We start from the raw sequence: 22,109 nt of genomic DNA, 5'->3' as shown, positions 1-22,109 counted from the left end.
GTTTTAAAACTCAGCTGGTCAGTATTCTAAATTGTGTTTTTACGGCATGTTTTGACAACTGCGATTAATATACTTTCAGATAATATCCTTGGAAAGCATAATGGAATTGGGTCGAGCTCGAGAAAGGCGAAAAATTCAAGACGAGATGAGAGCCTTGGCGTTGAATGTCTTCTTGCAAGGGCGTCGATTATTGAATCATAATTCTACGGTGAAAAGCCTCACTGGTTTCGGTACCGCCGCCGCTGCTGATCTCTTCCTCAAGAGTAAAGATGTAAGACTTCATTGTTAGATTGATTGCTTGCTACGTGTTGTGAATATGATCCGAGTTTCGTTTATGCGCCGCGATATCAGCGAGAACGATATATAAATTGTCTTCACTCGTTTAGTAATATTCTTGCAATTATGTATCAGGAACGAAACAGAGCGTCCTATCGCCTCTACGCACCGGCCTTCGTGCTAGCACCACTGCGTGCGAAGAGCGAAGCTCCCGAATCGTTCGGCATGCCGAGACCCGAAGAATGCGCGGTGCTCTACTTGAGTTACTGTTTGAGCGAGGATCAGTCTTGGCTGTTGGCAGCCGCAACCGATGACAGGGGCGAAATTTTCGAGACCGCTACTATTAACATCGACATACCCAATAGAAAAAGACGAAAGCGCGCCTCGGCTAGACGCATTGGCCTTCAAAAGCTTATGGACTTTATATTGGGCGTGATGTCCCAAGGTGTAAGTAAAAGATTTATATAATAAATTTACATAAATTAAACTCAGCGATATCTGAATATTTGTTATTACAAATGTATACAAAAAATCGATTCGAGCTTCCATTAGTAATTTTTACTCTTATTAAAAACATTTGTTTTTTTTCAGTGCATATTATTCATTTTGTAAATACTGTCTCACATTTTGTATTATTATATTATTTTTATTGCAGGTACAACCATGGAGATTGGTTGTGGGTCGAGTAGGGCGTATTGGGCATGGCGAATTAAAAGGATGGAGTTGGTTACTTTCTAGGAAAGCACTTTTGAAAGCTTCAAAACATCTGAAAGAGATATGCGGACAGTGCAGTCTCTTGTATCCCTCGGCGGCACCTTGCGTACTCAGCGCGTGTTTAGTCTCGCTCGAACCGGACTCTACTCTGAGATTAATGGCCGATCAATTCACTCCCGACGAAAGATTCAGTCAGGCGTCTGTAAACTGCCAGTTATCCACACCTCAAGATGTCACATGTACTCATATACTTGTTTTCCCTACATCCGCTACCACTCAGGTAAGGAAATTTAATTATATATATACATAAGAGCCCAATTATATTACTTCTCGGATACAGTCAGGCTAAACACCGCTGTTGTTTTGACACTTTAGTCGTCGCAGACCGCATTTCAAGAGCAACACAACGTACCCGAGTTGGGAGACGACGAATTGTTTTCCGCTCTGAACGATGACATGCCGGAAGGCATGGAGGGAATGGGTGATTTTAACGATATTTTCAACGTTTGGCCTGAACCGGGCGCAGGTGGTGGACAGAGTCCAAGCGGAAGTCCGCATCGTCCGGAAGGTTCGCCGCATGGAGGAGATGGCGGTGGATCAGGCTTAGGCAATCATGACGGGCCTGGTAGCCCATTTCCGTGCAGCAATACGCCAAGAGTAAGTCATATATATATATATATATATATATATTTTATGAAGTATACGGCTGTACTATATCCATGTGTGTAAATTTATATGCAAGTTTTTATGTTATTCACAGATAGCGACGACTGAGCAAGCAGAAGAGGTTGGCACTCTCTTACAACAACCGCTCGCTCTTGGCTATCTAGTATCGACTGCGCCAACGGGACGAATGCCACCATGGTTTTGGGCAGCTTGTCCGCATCTTGAAAACGTTTGTCCGGTATTCCTGAAGAACGCGTTACACCTGCACAGTCCCGCGATACAACAGAACAGCGACGATTTACTTCAGCAACAAAACGCACCCACTGCTCATCCATTGGACTCGCAGTACACCACTGACGTGCTTAGGTTCGTATGGTATTCTTCATTTTAGCTTTTCAGATTTGTCGCGCGGAATTTGTTATCGACGTTATCGTGCAATGTACGTGATTGACAGGTACGTGTTGGAAGGGTACAACGCACTGTCGTGGCTTGCGCTGGATGCAAACACCAAGGACCGACTGTCCTGCTTACCAGTGCACGTACAGGCGCTCATGCATCTCTACCATGCGACGGCAGCTCTCGTCTGACCCACACCCTCTCCCGTTGTAGTGCAGTATATGCACCTCTCTCACGCACTCCTTATTGTACCGTCACTCGGGGCTTTACGAGAGCAACTGATTTCCTATGCCCTTTACCTATACTACATTAGTTAGGTACTTAGAGAGAAAGAGATTGTCTAGGTACAGAGTACGATCCTTCTCGACCACATGTAAAGAGAAACCGAGCCTTTTTTACCTCGGACTCTAATTAATACACAAGTTAGCGCAATGAAAATGCAACGGCTAAAAATGCAAAATCCGGTGAGAACAGCGACTCTCTTTACCATTTTTCTATTATAACAGGCGACATAGATTGTACTTTGTGTTTATGATCGTATCTCGTATTTCGTAAGGAAAAATGAACTGTGCATCCAATACGACCATTGCCAGCGAAAGCAAATATGAGACTTTGCGAATGGTAGAAGCGAAGATGCGAGTGATGAGAGATACTGTGAGAAAGAAAGAAAGAAAGATAGGGCAAGAGAGAATGAGAATGAAAGAGAAGGATAACGAGAGAAAAGTACGAAAGAGAGCACGCGCGAACGAACGAGCGAGTGAGAGAGAGAGAAAAGGTGTAAAAGAGAGTGCATAATAAGAAAATGATTTTCGATTGCCTCTCTATCGATAGATAGTTGAATTACAAATCAGAATCTCTAGAAAAATTACGTAACTAAAAGTTTTTAATTGTAAATTGAATTTTGTACAAAGCTTTTATTATTAATGACGACGAAGTAATATAAATGATATTACGTTGTTTTTTAATTTTATATAGATGATATAAAAAAAAAGAGAGGTGGACTTCTTTTTTATAAGCGATGCCTCGTACAAGCCCCTGGTGTGAGATATAAGTATGACGATTATAATATTATATTATGCTCGCGCGGCACTGGGTCGCTGTTATCATGTTTCCTGGACCCGTTAGCGCAATTTTTCGATGCTGTTTGACAAATTTTATTCGGATTAGGTGACCTCTATATATTATACATACATATAGTGTAAAATATTGTTTTTAAATAATTTATGAAGTGAGACATCGCCGAGATTAGATAATTGAGAATGAAAGAGGGAAATATCGCAAGAGTGTGAAAGAGAAAAAGAGAAAGAAAGCAAGCGAGAGAATGAGGAGAGAACGAGTCAGTTATGCAAAGATTGTTTTCCTCCAATTCAACTTTGAATGCAAAAAAAGAAGAAAAGACACGAAGAGCGAAATGTGGGGCGCGTCTGAGTGGAGCCACGGTGGCCAATTGCGTCAGTCGCATAGTACAAATATGACTTGTACATAGAACCCCTAACTCCCTAATTAATTGGTTAATTTACTCACACCCAAACTCACTCTGTATCTATAGTATTTATTACTGGGTAGTACGTCATTATTGGGATTATTATTATTATTAAAATTATTATTACCATTATTATATTAATATTACGAAATACAGTTTTATGTGTATATATATATATATATATATATATTATATATATATATAATTACATATGTGATTTCTCTCGTATTTGCAACGCCCAAGAAATTTTGTTGCAAGCACAGTAGAAACGCGTAGAAAAATGTCTTTTGCTCCTATGAACATATCACTTCTCAGAAAAAAAAACAATGAATAATTGAATCAGATTTTCTTTCGTTTGCCAAGCGATTGCTTGCATATCGAGCTTCGCGCGCACTAATATTTTTCTACTAATCTACATCTCCAATATGATATAGGAATATCAAAGTATTTTCTTATCCAACAGATACTTTTAAAAAGAAAGGAAAATATGGTATTTTCGACACATATACAATATGGCACTAAAATATGAGACTTATTCTGCGGATCAACATTTTATTATTTAGGAGTTTTAAGAAGTTATTATCACATCTCATCTTACAAATTTAACACGTGATTTGATGCTCTAAAAAATGATGAAATCCTGAATCTTCATGACGCATATCTATTGTGCTTGCACTATCTCCCTATCCTTTCTACTCTACACTATAGTTATATCCATTATGGCCGTAGTGTCCTGACTTTAATATAGATACGTATAAAGACCTCGTCTATTTAAGAAGTACGATATATCACACTTTATCCGCTGAAAGTATATTACAGTTATATCGTTGGCTCGAATGGACTAGTATCATGTATATAAAACAAGAATTATAGAACCTTATGATCTATTTACGAGTGTACGGACTAGTATTCGGTCAACGTCAACGGTCGGTCCGGAGAAGGTCTCTCCAGACTGTGATTGATGCCATATGGCCTCAAATGGTAAATTAGATACTCTAGAACGTACATCATGTTCGGTGACACGTAGTGGAATGAAACGGCACTGTCCGAACAGCAGTTCAAGCCATCCTTGGTATCGTAATAGATATACTTCCAATACCAAAAATTCTTGTCTACATGATTTGGTATCAAATGGTGCTCCGGCACGAACGGAAAGAATCTACCGCGCCCGTGAGGATCTCTGGTATCCATCGCGCGTACACCAATCTTTTCGAGACATTTTCCCATCTCCACGTCCTCCGCACCGCCGTTATCCGGTCGGCACTTGGTCTTGTCGGGTAAGCCCTCTTCCACGAATTTGCGTAAGCCTTCCTTACTAAGTACATATCCTGCGCCACCGCTCATGTAACCTTGTTTCACGAAAGGTTTAAATCTGCATCCGAAGTATAACGACGAATTTGGATTGTACGACGACAACATATATCGTAGATTTTCTACTACCACGTATCTGAAAGCATATAAATCCAAACAATAATTTATATAAGAGGGTGAATCAATAATTATTCGCACTCTATTTCTATAATTTATTAGAACAACAATAGAGAACGTACAATTACATCACTTTTCAACATAATCTCCATGCTTTTTAATGCACTTGTTCGAACGTTCCACAAGCTTGCATACATCCTCGGGGGAAAAAATGGGACAAATCGACGCCCTCTTAAGAATCCAAGGAAGTGAGATATGGACTACATGCAGGATGCTCCAATATAAAAAACTCAAGTTTCTAAAGCGTTTGAACAATGTGGACAGCAGTATGTGGGCGTGCATTGTTATGCAACAAAAAAACACCTTTCGACAATAGGCTTCATTATCATCGCGATTATCATCTGTTTGACCCATTTAAAAGAGATCGTCGATTTGATACAAACCAACATGTGCAAAAAGCGGCGCATGCATAGCTGAGAGATAAACCAAAAACATATTTTTCCGAAGATATATGCAGGTTTGTGGAACGCTAGAACAAGCGCATTGAAAAGCAAGGGGACTATGTTGAAAAATTATGTAATTGTACGTTCTCTACTGTTCTAATAAATTATAGAAATAGAGTGCGGATAATTATTGATTCACCCTCGTACATGTGTATACGATGTATACAATAAAGCAACTCCTTTGATTTTGTCGGACAGTGTTATTCATTTAAAATGACAGCTAATAACTATGAATTTTTTCTATCACATATTTTTATTTTTTTCTAATTTGATCGCTATGCATTTTTTGACACTGCTACTGAAAAAGATACCATTAAACATTTGTGCTACTTATTTTTGTACACTACGCCGTAAAGATAAAATTTATCGCAAAGACAGAATGTACACTACCGTTCAAAAGTTTAGAAGCACTACTTTTTTAAGAAAAACAAAACAGTGCACAGTGGTGCTAATACTTCCAAAGAAAAATGTCATATGAGAAACTTTACTGTCTGTTTTAACTATTCGACACAGTATTATTTGTTTCTAAACATTTTCCAAGGAAGTATTTCATTTAAAGAATTTTACGGAATAAACATGCTATTATTCTGTTATGAAGAAAAAAAAAGTTTTCATGGTTTTGAGTAAAATGTAATAAATATGCAAATAACAATTATTATATTTTACTCAAGCCATGAAAGCTTGTTCTTTCTTCATAACAGAATAATAGCATGTTTATTCCGTAAAATTCTTTAAATGAAATACGTCCTTGGAAAATGATTAAAAATAAATAATACTGCGTTGAATAATTAAAACAGACAATAAAGTTTCTCATATGACATTTTCCTTTGGAAGTATTAGTACCGTTTTTTTCTTTAAAAAAAATAGTGCTTACAAACTTTTGAACGGTAGTGTATATGCAATTAGTGACTACGTTGTAAAGATCGTGAACAGAATATACTTACGTATCGTCGTCGGCTTTCATGAACCAATCTACTTTATCTTTGTACTTCTCATAAGCGTATTTAAACGCTTCTTTGGTTTTAGCCCACAGATTATCTCTACCCTCCTTTACTGGCAACACTACAGTGGGTAAGCTGGCGTCTGAAAATGACCGGTATGAGTACAATCTTTTTATCTGTATATCACAATCTTTATTTTTATCTTATGACGAAATACCTGCCACAGAACTCATAAAAAGAAGTACATTGCAGCGTTTTCCCCATGTCGCTTTTACGTGACGAGCCTTGCTCTGATGATTTTTCGGACCAGTCATAACCCAGCAAAGAACACGCACTTTTTTCGCCATATCCTGAGCTATTCTATCTTCTCCTTTGTGAAAATCTTCATCATCGCCATGAAATTTTACTTCTGTTTCAGGACCAATCTATTAGAAAATTTAGCGATAAGATATAGAAATCATTTCACAATCATCTAATAGTTGTAAGAAAACATCATTTTTTTTTTGCATATACTTTAATCAAAAAAGAAAAAAGATTCTTTTAATTTTCCTCAGTGATCGGTTTGGTCATAACCAATCTATTTAAAATGTTGTAGCTTGGAACATAAAATATACCATTGCGTACCTCTGACTCCAACTCCGAATAATGATGAGGATCTCTGGAAAGGCTAGAACTACCTGGTACCCAACTGAACATGTGCGGTACATCTCTCGAGGATGTGATGAGCAGACATGCCGATAAAAAGCCGAAAACCATTCCAGCAGCGAGTGTCAGTATAAATCGCCGTCCACTTCGACCACCTGTGTAAAAAACTAATTACTGTATTTTCTAACTGCTATAATTTCACATTTACAAACTATGGATTAATACAAGATCAGACAGAATCAAACATGAGTTCATTTACAGGGACTTAGACACTTACTATCGAAACTAGGAAGCCGCTGCTGTACCATGATATATAATATAAATTGTAACTCAACTCAATAACGCTATAAATGCTTGAATATAAATTGCAGTCTCCTTCGCATTCATTTTTTCTCGTATAAATGCATGATATATTTTATCACTGCCCTCTGAAATATTATATAAAATATTATCTAATTTTATAATTAATATTAATAATAATCTAAAATGTTATATAAAAAGATATATTACTGTTTAGTGATTAATAGAAAAGAGAGAATATTGTGTTGAATATGTGAAATGGAGTAAATTAAACGCTTTTGAAGTGTTACAATACCTATATTATCTCACGACGTGTAAAAATCTATTTACTATTGAGCAAAACTTAATATCTTATCGCTATCGAATGGTTAGATTTATAACTATGAATCAGGAATAATCAGGTACAAAATTACATCTTTATATGTTATTATTGAAATGTCAATTGTTATAATACTTCATTTCAGTTCTCTTTCATGTAGCAGTTAATCGTTTCATAACATAGAAATTAATGTTGTTACATCAACTAGCCATTCCAATATAAATGTAGGCTGGATTCGGGGAGCGCGCTATTAGCGCTATTTGCTTGTTCTATCCTTGTTTTACACCTGATGAGCGATAAAGACAGAATGATGCAATAGCGCTAATAGCGCGCTCCTCGAATGCAGCCCTAGTTCATGTAAATTTTTAAAAAACCTCGCCTATTTTTTATTAACCCTTCGCAGAACATATATAATTTTGTTGCTTCCGTCGAACAACGTGGGTCTTTTTAGGCCAGTTAAGATTTTCAAGCTGTAATAGTGCCATAAAAAATTTGAAAAAATTTAAGTATACTTATATATGCCTGATTCTTGTTTAGGTTTTTTTTTATGAGTCCGTAAAGTCTCCGAAAAATTCAAAACTGAAATATCGACTAGGTCTAGCCCCACTTGTTCTGCGAAGGGTTAAGGGATTTTGGGCCATGAATGTACATACTTGACTATATGCATTTGTAGAGGAGGTTGATAGAAATAATAATAACATGGTCTGAAGTCTCAAAAACATGGGGAAAGATATTTTCTGCGGCGTGAATTTCGCATATTACCATATGTAATATTAGCTAATTGGCACTAAAAACTTTACATTATTTAACTTAAATATTATAATATTACTAACTTTATATAAAATAATATCCAGATGATTCAATGTTGTACGTCAATGGCCCACTTTGGGTGAGGTTCTTTATAAGATAAACTCATTATCATCTAATAATTTCGTATACATACCTGATCAACAGGATGTTTGATAACACGATAAACTCTTTAAGGCCATATTTTAAGCTCGTATATCAAACTTGTTACTCACAATAGGATAGATAAAAATGTGCTTCGCCGAGCACATCTTTTCTCTTCTCCTCTTCTGTTTTTAATCAAACAAGATTGGTAATGAGTGGTATGTATATGAGTATATCTGATATAATACAATTTCTTCTCCAATTCAGAGGACTGTATCTGAAATCAAAAGAATCTTGAAGACAACAGCCAGGAAGGTAAGAAGCGATGAAACTACTTGAAGACAACGCTACACTTTCACAATACACGTTAACTTTTTGAGTTAAGTACGCACTTCTTTCTCTGGACGTATGAACGGCCCGTCGTTGACAAGTGATCTTTGACAATTGTTTATGATCGTCGTGGCGATGTTAGATATGACCGTCGCCTTACTGATAGTACTGTCTCAATATTGCGGGACGTTATCTCCAAGCAGGCGAAGCGCGATTTATTACGAATGCATCGGTGCGCCTGAGCCTAGGTGCGAACACAGAAAATAGTAAAATATGCAACGCGCGGTCTGCTATTATGCAATGCCCTAATTACGCGCACATGTACACCACATGCGAAAACTGGGAAGAAGCACGTTCGACGCGAAGCGCGTTGAATAGAGGCGACACGTCAAGCAAGCGACGTTGCATTATCTCGAAAGTTGGCGAAGAGAGAGAAAAATGAGTCGTGCAAAAAAAGGTGGTGATACGAGAGCGCGGAACGCGGCGGGGAGGAAGGGACATTTTTGCGACAGTCATCTGTTTTCTTTTATTCGTTCGCGCTTATGCCAACACTGCTGACAAGTAACAGCAAGCTGCACGGCGCGCTCGTTTGTCAGCACGGCTTTTATTACTCTATTTGCGCAATTGCGCAAATATTGATGCGAACCTGACCGATATTGTCGCAATTCGATATCGTCGTCGCCGTGCACCTCGCGCGCGTAACGCAGAGTTTTCATTCACAAACCGAGGGTATCGTATCGCCCAGTCGCCGACGGTGCGCCGGGGAATGTTCGTCGCGCCTCGTCGCAGTGGTAGTCGCGCAGCTCATCGGGGAAGAATCCTCCTCGCCCCTCGAGTATCCACACTCGCGGTGCTCGCGGATCCGGGTACACAGTGTACACACGCGGATCCGGACCCGCCTCCTCGGAGAATCTTCCGAGAAGCGCGCGCTTATCGCGAGAACGTGTTTTTACCGCATCGGGAATGCCGGAACCGAGCGCCGTCCGCGTCGGCTCGCGGCGATCAATTACGAGATTAGACGGTGGAGTCGACGTGTCCGCATCTCTCCTCGCCCCGGCGGCCCCGCGGGATTTTACAGACGAGCGCCTTCGAGCCGCGGCGCCTTCGTCCCGCGTTGTCGCGAGCAGCGCGTGAACGGGCACAAAGGAATCCGCGAGCATTCAGCAGCGGCGATAACAATCTGCGATGATGCGCGCGTCGCGCGTCTTGCTCTCCCCTCTTCTCCCCCATCCCTCCCAGCCACCCTTCGCGAATCGCGATGAGCGTGCATGCGCGACGTGTCGCGTATGTACATACATACGTACGCGCTCACTGGTCGGAAAATGTCCGTGAAAAGGTCGTCTCCATTCTGACTCGCGGCCACCATGCCGTCGACCGTCGACTTCGTACTTCGTCCCGTATCGCGAGGAAGCGTCGGGGGAGGCGACCACCGCACCGGCGAGATACCGATACGAGATACGACGCCATCCGGGACGCGCGGTTGCGCGCGTGTGCACTGTGCACGCGCGCGCGCGCCTGTATACGCTGGGACGCCTGGGACGCGCGGCGTGTCGCGCAATGTCTTCATTATCGCGCGGAGATTAACTTCGTCGATTATTTCGAAATTACAGATTACAGGCGTTTCGCCAGCGTGTTATTTTTTCCGCGCGCGGACGAGAGGGACACGGGGCTGTCGTTACTTGTCGTTTCTCGATCGCGCGCGTTTATATCCCATTATATCCTCGACCTCTACTCTGTTATTTCGCGGCGGCGGGCGACAATCATCGTCGATGAAAATTATTGCCGTCGCGTGTACAGGACACGCCAAAAGCCAGGGACGGGAAAACGCGACGCGCTGTCGCGTTTTGTTATGAACAGCTGACGAATTTGAAATTCGACTCTGAAACCCTGAAGTCTGATAAAGAGAAATAATAACGGCGCAGATTGAAATTGGGATAATTTTCTGAATAAAGCATTCCGTGTGAATTTAAACAAACTTTATGTATCTTAGAATACAAAAAATAATAATAAAAATCATTATTCGACATTAAAAAGGCGATAATGATAATACATCAAAAGTAAATGCTTTTTGAGGTTAGGTGTCCGCCTTACCGACTAGATGAGGACAAACTAGTTCTCTGTAAGCGAAAATTGCGTGTTTTATTTCAAATTTAGGTTAGAATATATTTGATGTAATCGAATATTATCTTAAAAAAGTTTATATGCGTACAGTTTATCGCAGAAACCAGAATTAAAGCTGAAAATGCATAAATTTAATAGGCGATTTTCAATTTTCGAAGTCATCTTTTTCGAACACGCAATTGATGTTCCATTTTCCGACTTATATATTTTTTCAACTGTTTTTTAATCGTATCGCGACGACTGAAAACTTTTCGAATCGCGACCCGCGACGTTTGACGTTTCGAACCTATCGAAATATTCGAGACGAAATCAATATGGCAGCGCCGTGCGCGGCAGTGCGCGGAAGACCGATGTTGACGGACAAAAGTCACACATCGCGGTAACGACGCGACCGTTTGTCGTTTCGCGATGACCGCGAATTACTATTTCGCGATCGTCGGCCACGCCGACAATCCGCTGTTCGAGATAGAATTCAACAATGCCGGGAAGGACGCGAAGGTCCGTTCGTTTTTAGGTTAAGTTCCGCGACTCCGCATCGACTCCGTCGTTGACCACCCCTTGCTCTTCTGTTTCAGAAGGAGGACCACTCGCATTTGAATCAATTCATCGCCCACGCGGCGCTCGACCTCGTCGACGAGCACACGTGGAAAACGACGAACATGCATTTGAAAGTCGTGGATAAATTTAATCAGTGGTTCGTCAGCGCGTTCGTGACGGCGACCCACATTCGATTCGTCATGGTGCACGACAGCAAGAACGAGGACGGGATCAAAAACTTTTTCAACGAAATGTACGAGACCTATATAAAGGTAATATTTATTTATATGATATTGTAGGTTGGGCGGCAGTGTGGTCTAGTAGAGCGCCAGATTCGTAATCTGAGGAACCAGGTTCGAGTCCACTAGAGCCATGGAATGTTTTTCCGAAAGCTGCGCCCCTCCGTGCAAGATTGAGGCCCTTGTGCGGAGAAAACTGGGCTCGGTCTTTCGGAAAGAGACGTTAACCCATTGGTCCAAAGGGTTAAAGTGAGAGGAGAAGGATAGTATTGGTAGTAGATTGCGAACCCTACGGGTATATTGCAATAAATTACGAAAAAAAATGATATTGTAGGTTTATTGATTGATTGATGTTTGATTGTGTGACGCCGCATCAACAACTTTATAAGAGAGATGCTCATGACTGCTTCTCTGTTTCAGTATTCGATGAATCCATTTTACAAGCTCAACACTCCTATCAAGTCTCTGGGGTTTGAGAAAAAGGCACAGTTGTACGGCAGAAAATATTTATCTTCGTGAACGTAACGATTGCTGTTAACAAAAGTAGGGATGTTTATAATTTGCTTCTCTTTACTTTATTCAACATTTGTATGCCACAAAATGTGTACTGTTAACAAGCATTAGAAATAAAGGTGATGAATTTTTTTTCCATTAGCTCCAGTATCAAGGCATATATTAGAAAAAAAAGTGATTATTCATATTTTGATTTTGTACAATGTATATGTGTAAGTTAATTGCACTGTGTAATTGTTGAATTGTTTATATAAAAATTGCTATATAAAAAAAAACTTGTCTTATATAATATATTAACTGCTTTTTTATACATATAATGCATAAAACTCTTGCTGCATTTTCTATTCCGATCACGGATTCAGATCTCTTATCTGAAATATCAAAAAGAACATAATATATATATATTGCAAGTCAAAATAATTGGCAAATAAAACAAAATACAATATGCAGGTCATTATTTGTTATACCTCTTGTAATTTCTGCATTTCTTGAGTCAACAAATTATCCAAGATCTCCTGGAACCGTTGCTTCAGTTTGAAGTTTTCAATATTAGCTATTTCGACCTCCTGTTGCTGCCTTCTTTGCTGCAATTCCGCCAATTCCGCGTGAAGAGTAGCGAGACGAGAACCTGGATGTTTTTAAGTAAACAAAGTTAAGGAGAAGTGGAAACACCGCTTATTTAACCCGAAAACCGGCTTTTTTCCTCATGAACGGTCACCTGAGGCTACTTTTACACCCCAATTAAAAGTCATTGTTATTAATTACATATTGCATATTTTGGATTGGTCTACAATTTATCAGTATTTGAGAACAATATGTATATAGATTTACTCAACATATTCCGAAAAGAGTAAGGAAAAACCAAAAAAACATTTATAAAACGAAAGAAGCACATTAAAATTACCGTGACGTGAGCTTTTTTTAGACCCTGGGCTGTTTAAGTAGTTCCAGCGCCCATTCTCGGATTAAAATTACCTTTAGATATCGATGGAGGTGATTCAATGTAATCAGGAGCAATATCATCTGGAATAATATATTCCGAATGAAATTGCTCCAATTTGGGAACTTTTGGCGGAGTACTCTCGCCCTGCAGCTTCTCGGTTTCCATATCGCCGTTGTTATCATTGTGGAACATATCTTTACTGAACTCGGTAACTAGTCCACTGCTCGTCGTCGCGTTATTACTCGACCTCTCCGAATACGCGGCTTGCATAGAATTGGAGTCGGAAACTCTACTGTCCACCGAAAGTCGGCTGTTCTCGTCTAGCTCCATCACGTTTATGTTCGCCTCTTCGTCGTCGTCTTCGCTGTCGCTCACGGGCTCGCCAAATATATCGTGTTCAGCTGAAATACAAACCCATATAAAGCACATAATTCCTATATCTATAAACTTTATCTAAACCAACACTCACCAACATCCAGACTTTGAGATGTGTTCCCATTCATACTCTCCCGTTTAGTCTTAACTGTGCCAGACGATGAGACTTTGCTGGGTTTCGACGTATCTTCATCTTCGCATATCACTTCCCACTTAACATTAACAGCGTCATTGTCCACTCGCAACAGACGTTTAACCTCCTTCTCGATCTCCGGCGCCTCTACGTACTTCTTCTTCAAAGTTTTTCTAAATCTCCTGCGTCTCACGTTTTTAGCGGGCGGTGTTATACCATGAGGCCAAAGGAACTTCTTGTCGACCTTGTTTGGATCCTTCTTCTTCTGCTTAACAGGAGATTCCTCATCTGTCGCGGTATGATCGTCCTCCTCTTTACATAATAGCATCTGAAGAAGCGTTGCAGGAAAATAATGTAATATAAGCTCTTCGTTTTCTATATTATCTAATAACGTTCTTTCCATTTTTACCTGGCATATATCAGCAGTTTTATAAAAGCTTTTGTTATCGATGGTTTTTAAGGATTCCACTATCGTCGGCAGGTCCACAACCTAAGCAAAATTGATCAAATGTACAAATTCGTCTTCGTGATCGATTTTTATCCGGCGATTTAAATTGAACAGCATGATGCAGCAAAATTTACCTTAGTATGGAGTAACCAGTGGTCAATCCTAACCTCACCGTAACGCATATCGTTTTCCAGTTTTATAGTAAATCTATCTTTTAAAGGCAAAGTACTGCGTAAGGCTTCCCTCAGTACTTTGGCGGGTTCCTTAAAGAGAATTAATTCAGTATATATATAATTTCCGATTCTTTAATTCGTCTATGTGATCTCTGACTAGGTTAAGTTCAAATCGGATTACAAGATAGCATAATATAGGAAACATACCGGCGGTAACCGCATAATAAACTGACTCTCTAATTCAACCTGCAGGTCATTGCGATTTTTGTAGTCAGTATTCGGATGGCGATTCATTTTCTTCGGATTTTTACGCGATAAACGACTGAAATCGCCACGAAAACGAAATACGAACTGTTTATTGCTGTTTATTAAACGGACAACACCAACACTGAAACTGAACACCAGCGCGTGACCAGCGCTATTCAGTTTTGGTGGCGTACACGATAAACTTTTGAGAAACGTTTCCAGGGATGTCGATAATAGCATTTATGGATGGGAAGGAAAACAATATATACGAATATAAATATTATATAAATAATAAATTCAGAATTGACGACAGATTTTATTAATAATTTTATTAATATCATATAGTGGAAAGAACAGCAAATATGTAGTATAACGTTCTCCCCCCGTCCCCGATTCCTTTTCATTTTTTCAAATTTTGTGTATTCTTGGGTCGTAAAAAAGATTCTGAGAAGAAAAATATTAAAATACTTATACGCATCAAAGTATAAGCGGCATATATGCGGCATAAATTTATAAGTAGAGTTAATTATACATATATATTCTGAATTCTACTAATTACTATATAGACCAAAGTAGACTTGAAAGATATAGCATATGTATACATTATTATAAAAAATTGTTTAAATATAGTTTTTGAAAATTAATAAATTAAATAAAAAATTAGCATTATTATATTTAGTATGTTATTATAGATATTACAATAGTATTAGTGTCTCATTTTAATTTGAACCAGTCAAATATAACGCTATCGCGTAATTTTAGAGAAAAATGTTCCAGACAAAAGTTGTATGGGGGACATCTTTTAATTTAAAAAATTTGATCTTGGGTAAAGGCGTTATCATCAAATGAAAGTCAACTTAATTTTTTTAATAGCAATATACCATTTACAAACTATATACGTTTGTAACCATTCTCCATTACGAGTTCAACGCGTATTACTACGTTTACGCGAGCGTTATACTTTTGTTAGGATAATTTCTTTGCGTAAACGGGATTTTGTAGTAACTTTTACGATAATTTACTCCGCATAAATTAGTGAATTATCGGCGTAAGTTACTACAGAAGTAACGCTCGCGTAAACATAGTATATATATGACCCAATTACATATAATATATATATATGTATATATTAGGTCGCCGAAGGTCAAATGACCAAATGCGCGAGCTTACGATATTATTATCTCTGCCATTATAAGGATCAGAATAAACGAAAAGAAACGCCGATAAACGAAGCCATAGTCGAGTCGGGCGGACGCGTTGCTGTGTACGTACATACACACGACATATCACACAAAGAAACAGTTGAAATTAAGTGTTTTTTATCTTTTCCTAGATAAAGAACAAGAACGTTTTTTAAAAGAAACATTTTTTTAAACGTTTATCGAGGATATTTTAACTCATAACAAACGTTTCTTTAGAAACCGGTTATGAAACGTTTCAAACAAACATTTCTGAAACGAATATAATGTGCTACCTGAAACGTGATATCGAGATATCTGACTGTTCAAATTAAAATGAGACACTCTCTCAGTATATTAGTATATTATAAACAATGTTAGTATTATATATTAACATTTTATATATATGTCTTTGTTTTCCCTTCAAATTAGACAAAGATGGACATATGATTTAACTATTAAAGACTATATATTACACTTAACAAAATTTATAATAGTCGGAAGGCCGTAGGAAAATTGACCCATAACAGATTATTTTTCGACTGCGAGGAGGATATAATCGACTGTGATTGTTCAATTTCCTTACGGCCTAAATTTTGTTACGTACAATGGCCTTTAATTAGTTTACCAACAAGTTAGAACAACTGGGCCGATTTCACCGTCTCCGATTAACTTGATCCTTCGATTAAACTCACTCTTCATCTCTTTCTAACTTTCCTCCTTATGTTTATTTAATTATTTTTATCAATGTAAATTAACCTTAATCTCGGTTTAACTTACGTTTTATCTTTTTTTAATTCTTAGAAGAGAGATAAAAAGTAAATTAAACCGAGATTAAAATTAATTTACATTGATAAAAATAAACATAAGGGGGAAAGTTAGAAAGAGATGAAGAGTGAGTTTAATCGAAGGATCACAGTCTCTGATTAACTTGATCCTCCGATTAAACTCACTCTTCATCTCTTTCTAGGAGGACAGTTAGAAAGAGATGCAGAGTGAGTTTAATCGGAGGATCACGTTAATCGGAGACTCGATATTGGCCCTTTTTAGTGTTGATGATACTAAAATGTCCGAGGCTAACCGCTCTTTCCTAATCAATATTGCTCGATTTACCACGAAGTGACGTCAATATATATATAAATTATTTCGAAGCTCGGGGCGATTTAACCAGAGAATCAATTATATATCTTAATATATCTCTAAAGGCTCAGTATATAAAATATTAAACTCGATTAGGCAATAAGAGCCAAGCGTAGATTATCTTCGCTAAAATTTTTTTAATAAAATGTCAATCAAATGTCAATTACAATACGTATCTATCTTAAAAAACGAGGTGAAAATTACAAAAGTAAACAGATTTACTAGATTTCGACAAATAAAATTGTAGATACTCTAGTGAATTTCTTCGCACTTTTGTAATTTTCACCTCGATCCAAGATACACAATCGACCCCAATCGACCCTCAGGTCAACTCTGGTCAACTCTGGTCAACTCGGCCTTATATTCTCCATATGCTCCGAGACCGCGTTCGTCTGCTACGCTCGCGCTGGTGCGCATGTCCAGGATTCGTTCCCACCAATCCCACCATCTCGAATGTATACTGTATATATACATGTATTGTATGTATGTACATACATATACATATACTGGTCACTGTACTCCGCGGCCCGCGCGGGCGAGTGACAGGGCTGGACAGACAGGCTGACGGCAGTGACGGCACTGACAGCGGATCCGAGATCCGAGTCATTCGAGCTCCGGGCGTAACGCGGCCGTAACGACCTGTTACCGCGCGGACGCGCTGGAGGGAGCGGAACAAAAACGCGACTTCCTATGCCTGGCGCGGCAGTGAGTCATCGTGAAAGTGCGGGATCGCTGTACAAGAGCGGGACGACTCTCGGGAACGGCGTCATGGAAGTCCTGGATCCGAGCGTCTCCAGGGACGATCAGCCGCTGTGCGTCAACGATTCTCTGGAGCCAGGTATTATCCCGACTACCGCGAACATCCGCGTTCCTATCGTCCGCGTCTCCGCTGGTCTCCGCGACCGTCGCCGTCGTCGCGTATATCGTTGTCTCCGTTCACGTAAGTGCGTTCGTGTAATTAGTTTTCCCCCGCCCGCGCGCGCGGGACAATCGATGTCGCATTGTTTGAAAACAAAGGGACGATAACGGCAGGACGAGGCGTCGCAGATGTTCGCGAGTTATATCGCGGAAGTGGAAACTGTCTTGTTATCTATTAGCGTCAATCTCGCGACCTCTCTTTCCACCTCCGCCCCTCGCGAGAGACGTCATAAACGCGAATACGTCAGATTTATTTTATGCTGAGTTATGTCGCTACTTTTTTTTTTGCCTTACTGTTTTGGCGGAACAGCAGGGAGATGAATAATTGATTATTGCCTTGGAAATATTAAATTAATATTTAAGAATGTTAGTGATTGTGAAGTTGCAATGCATTCGCTGTTAAAGTTTTGGTCACGCGTGTTTTGGGCAGATCTGTTTTTGAAAGTTTTTAAGGCTTCTCTGTTCGCTCACTGCAGTCATCTCGGATTGATGACATCAGAAACGAGAAAAACATGAAAATTTTTGCGACGTTACATTAAAATAAAAATGTATCGCAATAAGATAGCGTTTGTAATCGATAGAATAGACTTGTAAAATATACCGAAAACTCCCCTTTTGATTGGATAATCCACATGTCGAATTGAATTGTGCTTAATCAAAGACGAGAACAAGTTGGTAGTTGCCGAATTGAAATGAAAAAATATTTGCTTTCACATATTAAATTATAACAAAATAAGAGTCTTCGGTGTATTTTAACACTATGATTATTTTAAATATATATAAAATTTTAAATATAAAAATTAAAACAAAAAACGCGGTATATCGCGAGAATAATTTAGCTTCTTTTATATCAGTTTTCACGCTTTTTAGTTCATAATTTTGCCAGGTGTGACACTGTGTGGCGTTTACTTTGGTTTACTTGGCAATCGAGGCAGCAGGAGCCTCAAGAAATTAATAATATGGACAGATCTGTTTGATAGCTTTATAATAAATATCGTCTCAAATCATCTAAATCATATAAAAGATTTAATCTTGTTCACTGATGAATCCTTTTAACACCAAAATACCCCCTTCCACAAAAATTATCTTTGCTATAGGTCTGTTTAAAAAATATAGAGAAAAAATGCATTAAGGGCCGATTTCACAGTCTCCGATTAACTTGATCCTCCGATTAAACTCACCCTTCGTCTCTTTCTAGGGAGACAGTTAGAAAGAGATGCAGAGTGAGTTTAATCGGAAGATCACATTAATCGGAGACTGTGAAATCGGCTCTAAATGTTAAAAGAGGGATCAGAAATTTTACCACTTTCTCATCCTGGAGTAAAAGCTAAGCGTGATAGTAAAAAAAGAATATCAGACCAAATAATTGTACCGAAACACTCCCCATTATCGGCGTCATGATCCGCTAATGATTTTCTTTAGCATAGATTAATGTTCTTAGAACAACCAAGAACTGAATTACATAACTCAAGATCTTCTATTCTTTTTTAAGACTGTTCATAATATATTTCAACTTCTCTATTGACAATATAAGTATGCTCATAATGTAATATTCTTTCAGTTAACACATCGCAGATTCCGCCAGATACCACTTCATGGATAAAAGCGCGTCATACTCTCGGTGCCCTGGGCTTTCTTGGCTTCGCCCTTGTATATGCTATGAGGGTCAATTTATCGGTAGCCATTGTCTCCATGGTTAACCAGTCAGCGATTCCGCACACCGATGATAACGATACTAGTGACGTTTGTCCTAAGTATACACCCAAGATAAACCTGACTTTCGTACCGGTAATTCGATCATTGTTTTCTTCAAGTAGTTCTCTGAATCTTCATATATTACATTACCTTTATGCCTCTTGTATTATTCTCTTGTTATTATGTCATTAGATATGAGTTATCACACATAGTGTTAGTCATTCAAACTTATCATGCTGAAACATAAATGTAACACTATACTGTTTCTTCTTTGTGTTAATATATGATGATATGGATTTATCTCACTAGTACCTCAACATTTGTCACAAAATTTGTCAGAATTCTAAGATTTGAGATAGTATACAAACTAAATAATGAAACTAATTATAAACTTGTTATAACTTTTCCGTTATTTCTTAATTTATTTCGTTAAACATTAATATCGTCAAATATATCATTTAAGACTAAAAAAATTTCTTTTCTTAGTATTCGAACAAGAGAAATGTGTCTAAATATTATTTTAATTTGCAGTAGGTATCTTAAATATGTGGCACAACTTTTTAATCAAGTCTTTTCTCAAGGCAAATTCGTATATTGTAACATTTTTTTTATTATTTTACATTTTGAAATTAATTTCAATGTTATTTCAGAGCGCGGGAGAATTTGCTTGGGATGAAAAGACTCAAGGCATTATATTAGGCGCATTCTTTCTCGGCTATGTAACTACAAATGTTCCGGGTGGTAGAATGGCTGAGAAAATGGGCGGCAAGTTAGTTTATGGTCTGGGAGTATTTCTGACCGCTATTCTGACCGTGATAAGCCCATTCGCCGCGTATTGGGGTCTGGTACCATTTTTGGTTGTACGAGTTGCGGAAGGATTTACTGAGGTAAATGTTCTGTTTTCATAACATATGTCTGTATAGAAATTATTAATATTTCTTCGTATGATACGTAGGGAGTAACGTTTCCTGCGATGCACAGTATGCTGGCACATTGGGTACCCCCGTTAGAGAGAAGTCGATTTGCTGCTACAGTATACGCAGGTAATTTGCTTGTTTTGCCTTATGATGGATAAAAAGAATGCTCAGGGATACTTACAATACTTTTTTCAGGTGCGAATTTTGGAACTGTCGTCTCATTACCAGTGAGCGGCTGGCTATGTTCCTTAGAATTGTGGAACGGTTGGCCCCTTGCATTTTATTTGTTCGGTAGTCTCGGTCTCGTGTGGTACATATTCTGGTTGATATACATTTACGATACTCCATCGCTACACGTGAGCATCGATCCTGCCGAAAAGGCGTATATCGAAGCTAGCGTCGAAAAAAAGAACGAGGTCAGTATTATATTTAATACGTAAATGTTTCCGCGAAGTTATCGTGTTTGACTTAATGATCGAATAATTTAAACAACAGGACGATGACCCAGGAGTACCTTGGCTGTCCGTCTTTACCTCTCTACCTATGTGGGCTATTACTATTACGCAGTGCGGCCAGGCCTGGGCCTTCTACACTCTTCTGACCGACCTGCCGACGTATATGGACAAAATTTTGAATTTTAATATACAGCAGAACGCAGTTTTCTCAACGTTTCCGTATTTGAGCGCTTGGCTGATGGGTCTTCTTATCTCGATGTTCGCGGACATGCTCCTCGCTCGTCGTTTGATCTCACCTCTGGCTTCATTCAAACTATGGAACACGGTGGCCTCGGTGGGGCCCAGTCTCGGTTTTGTCGGTGTTATCTGGGCCGGATGCAATCGTAGAATGGTGATGCTGATGCTCACCATGCTGGGATCTCTTCAAGGCGCGGTGTATGCCGGAAATCAGATGAATCACATCGCATTGGCACCACGTTACGCGGGTACCCTGTATGGATTGACGAACGCCGCGGCCAATGCGTGTGGTTTCTTGGCACCGTATGTTATCGGCAGTATAATACAGGGACATGTTAGTATATTCGTCGCATTCCTCGTTTCAAACGTTCATTAGGCTGCAGATGTACATATGTTGTTTTTTTTTCTCTTGCATTACAGGAAACCCTCGCACGCTGGCATATAGTCTTCTGGATGGCAGCGGGAATAAATGTGGTTACTAATTGCTTCTATTTGATGTTCGCGTCCGCAACTGAGCAGCCGTGGAGCAAGGGCGGCAGTTGATGACAATGCCGCGTTAGAAGTTTAACGATATTAAATGTGGAAAATAATATACTTTTTAATCATGTTGCACATAGTACATTTTAATTTGGCTGGCCAGTTTTACATAATTTGATATGTATTTATCATTCATTATTATTTTGAAAAATAATTTATTTTCATGGCTTTTCTAAAATTATAATTGTATTTATCGTTGAGCGATACATGCAATGACAAATGAATCAAATTTCAGTATTATCAAGTTTATTACTGACACACAAAGGAGATAGATGTCGCCGACTGGCTTTTGCATCAGATAACTGGGATTGAGTAACATATTTTTCAACTCCCCATTTTGCTTCACCATTTTATTGATCCAGCTATATCTTGTCTGGATACATAAAAAGGTCTGCAATTCCATGAAAAAATG

The 22,109-nt window shown here is 38.9% G+C and overlaps 5 protein-coding genes across 12 annotated transcripts in view; 3 read left to right on the top strand and 2 right to left on the bottom strand.

Moving 5' to 3' along the window:
- LOC112456593 (mediator of RNA polymerase II transcription subunit 13-like) overlaps positions 1-3,667 on the top strand; it is a 31,616-nt gene extending 27,949 nt beyond the window's left edge. For all 4 annotated transcript variants that reach the window (XM_025019247.1, XM_025019249.1, XM_025019248.1 and 1 more), the window contains 6 exons: positions 80-271; positions 412-723; positions 932-1,270; positions 1,366-1,647; positions 1,751-2,022; positions 2,111-3,667. In XM_025019247.1, coding sequence (XP_024875015.1) covers positions 80-271; positions 412-723; positions 932-1,270; positions 1,366-1,647; positions 1,751-2,022; positions 2,111-2,243 — 1,530 coding nt within the window. In that variant the 3' untranslated portion in view covers positions 2,244-3,667. The remainder of the gene's footprint in view (positions 1-79; positions 272-411; positions 724-931; positions 1,271-1,365; positions 1,648-1,750; positions 2,023-2,110) is intronic.
- A 403-nt stretch (positions 3,668-4,070) lies between these two features.
- LOC112456594 (glycoprotein-N-acetylgalactosamine 3-beta-galactosyltransferase 1-like) lies at positions 4,071-10,332 on the bottom strand. Of its 5 annotated transcripts, none has more exons than XM_025019251.1 (8): positions 10,197-10,332; positions 8,955-9,136; positions 8,615-8,839; positions 7,330-7,480; positions 7,032-7,219; positions 6,625-6,832; positions 6,411-6,549; positions 4,071-4,982 (listed from the first exon to the last, which is right to left on the bottom strand). In XM_025019251.1, the coding sequence occupies exons 4-8, from the start codon at positions 7,358-7,360 to the stop codon at positions 4,439-4,441; spliced, it is 1,110 nt and encodes a 369-aa protein (XP_024875019.1). In that variant the 5' UTR covers positions 7,361-7,480; positions 8,615-8,839; positions 8,955-9,136; positions 10,197-10,332; the 3' UTR covers positions 4,071-4,438. The 5 variants fall into 5 exon arrangements, with proteins under 5 accessions (XP_024875019.1, XP_024875018.1, XP_024875023.1 ...); XM_025019250.1 differs by lacking the exon at positions 10,197-10,332 and adding an exon at positions 9,617-10,075; XM_025019255.1 differs by lacking the exon at positions 10,197-10,332 and adding an exon at positions 9,617-10,073 and having other exon boundaries at positions 7,032-7,207.
- Positions 10,333-11,047: 715 nt separating this feature from the next.
- Positions 11,048-12,443, top strand: LOC112456592 (probable trafficking protein particle complex subunit 2). The gene is made up of 3 exons (XM_025019245.1): positions 11,048-11,511; positions 11,589-11,822; positions 12,210-12,443. Exons 1-3 carry the CDS (start codon positions 11,422-11,424, stop codon positions 12,306-12,308), a joined length of 423 nt encoding a protein of 140 aa, XP_024875013.1. The 5' UTR covers positions 11,048-11,421; the 3' UTR covers positions 12,309-12,443.
- A 137-nt stretch (positions 12,444-12,580) lies between these two features.
- LOC112456591 (transcription initiation factor TFIID subunit 7-like) lies at positions 12,581-14,775 on the bottom strand. The gene is made up of 7 exons (XM_025019244.1): positions 14,582-14,775; positions 14,336-14,464; positions 14,163-14,243; positions 13,715-14,081; positions 13,278-13,646; positions 12,770-12,930; positions 12,581-12,673 (listed from the first exon to the last, which is right to left on the bottom strand). The coding sequence occupies exons 1-7, from the start codon at positions 14,666-14,668 to the stop codon at positions 12,653-12,655; spliced, it is 1,215 nt and encodes a 404-aa protein (XP_024875012.1). The 5' UTR covers positions 14,669-14,775; the 3' UTR covers positions 12,581-12,652.
- Positions 14,776-17,457: 2,682 nt separating this feature from the next.
- LOC112456586 (sialin-like) lies at positions 17,458-21,937 on the top strand. The gene is made up of 7 exons (XM_025019237.1): positions 17,458-17,776; positions 19,418-19,644; positions 20,202-20,438; positions 20,507-20,594; positions 20,664-20,884; positions 20,964-21,494; positions 21,581-21,937. The coding sequence occupies exons 1-7, from the start codon at positions 17,629-17,631 to the stop codon at positions 21,701-21,703; spliced, it is 1,575 nt and encodes a 524-aa protein (XP_024875005.1). The 5' UTR covers positions 17,458-17,628; the 3' UTR covers positions 21,704-21,937.
- The last annotated feature ends 172 nt before the right edge of the window (positions 21,938-22,109 follow it).

Source organism: Temnothorax curvispinosus, unplaced genomic scaffold (assembly GCF_003070985.1).
Source record: "Temnothorax curvispinosus isolate PA1 unplaced genomic scaffold, ASM307098v1 QBEX01006981.1, whole genome shotgun sequence".
NCBI lineage: Eukaryota > Metazoa > Arthropoda > Insecta > Hymenoptera > Formicidae > Temnothorax > Temnothorax curvispinosus.
This window is presented reverse-complemented; position numbering and strand designations above follow the sequence as displayed.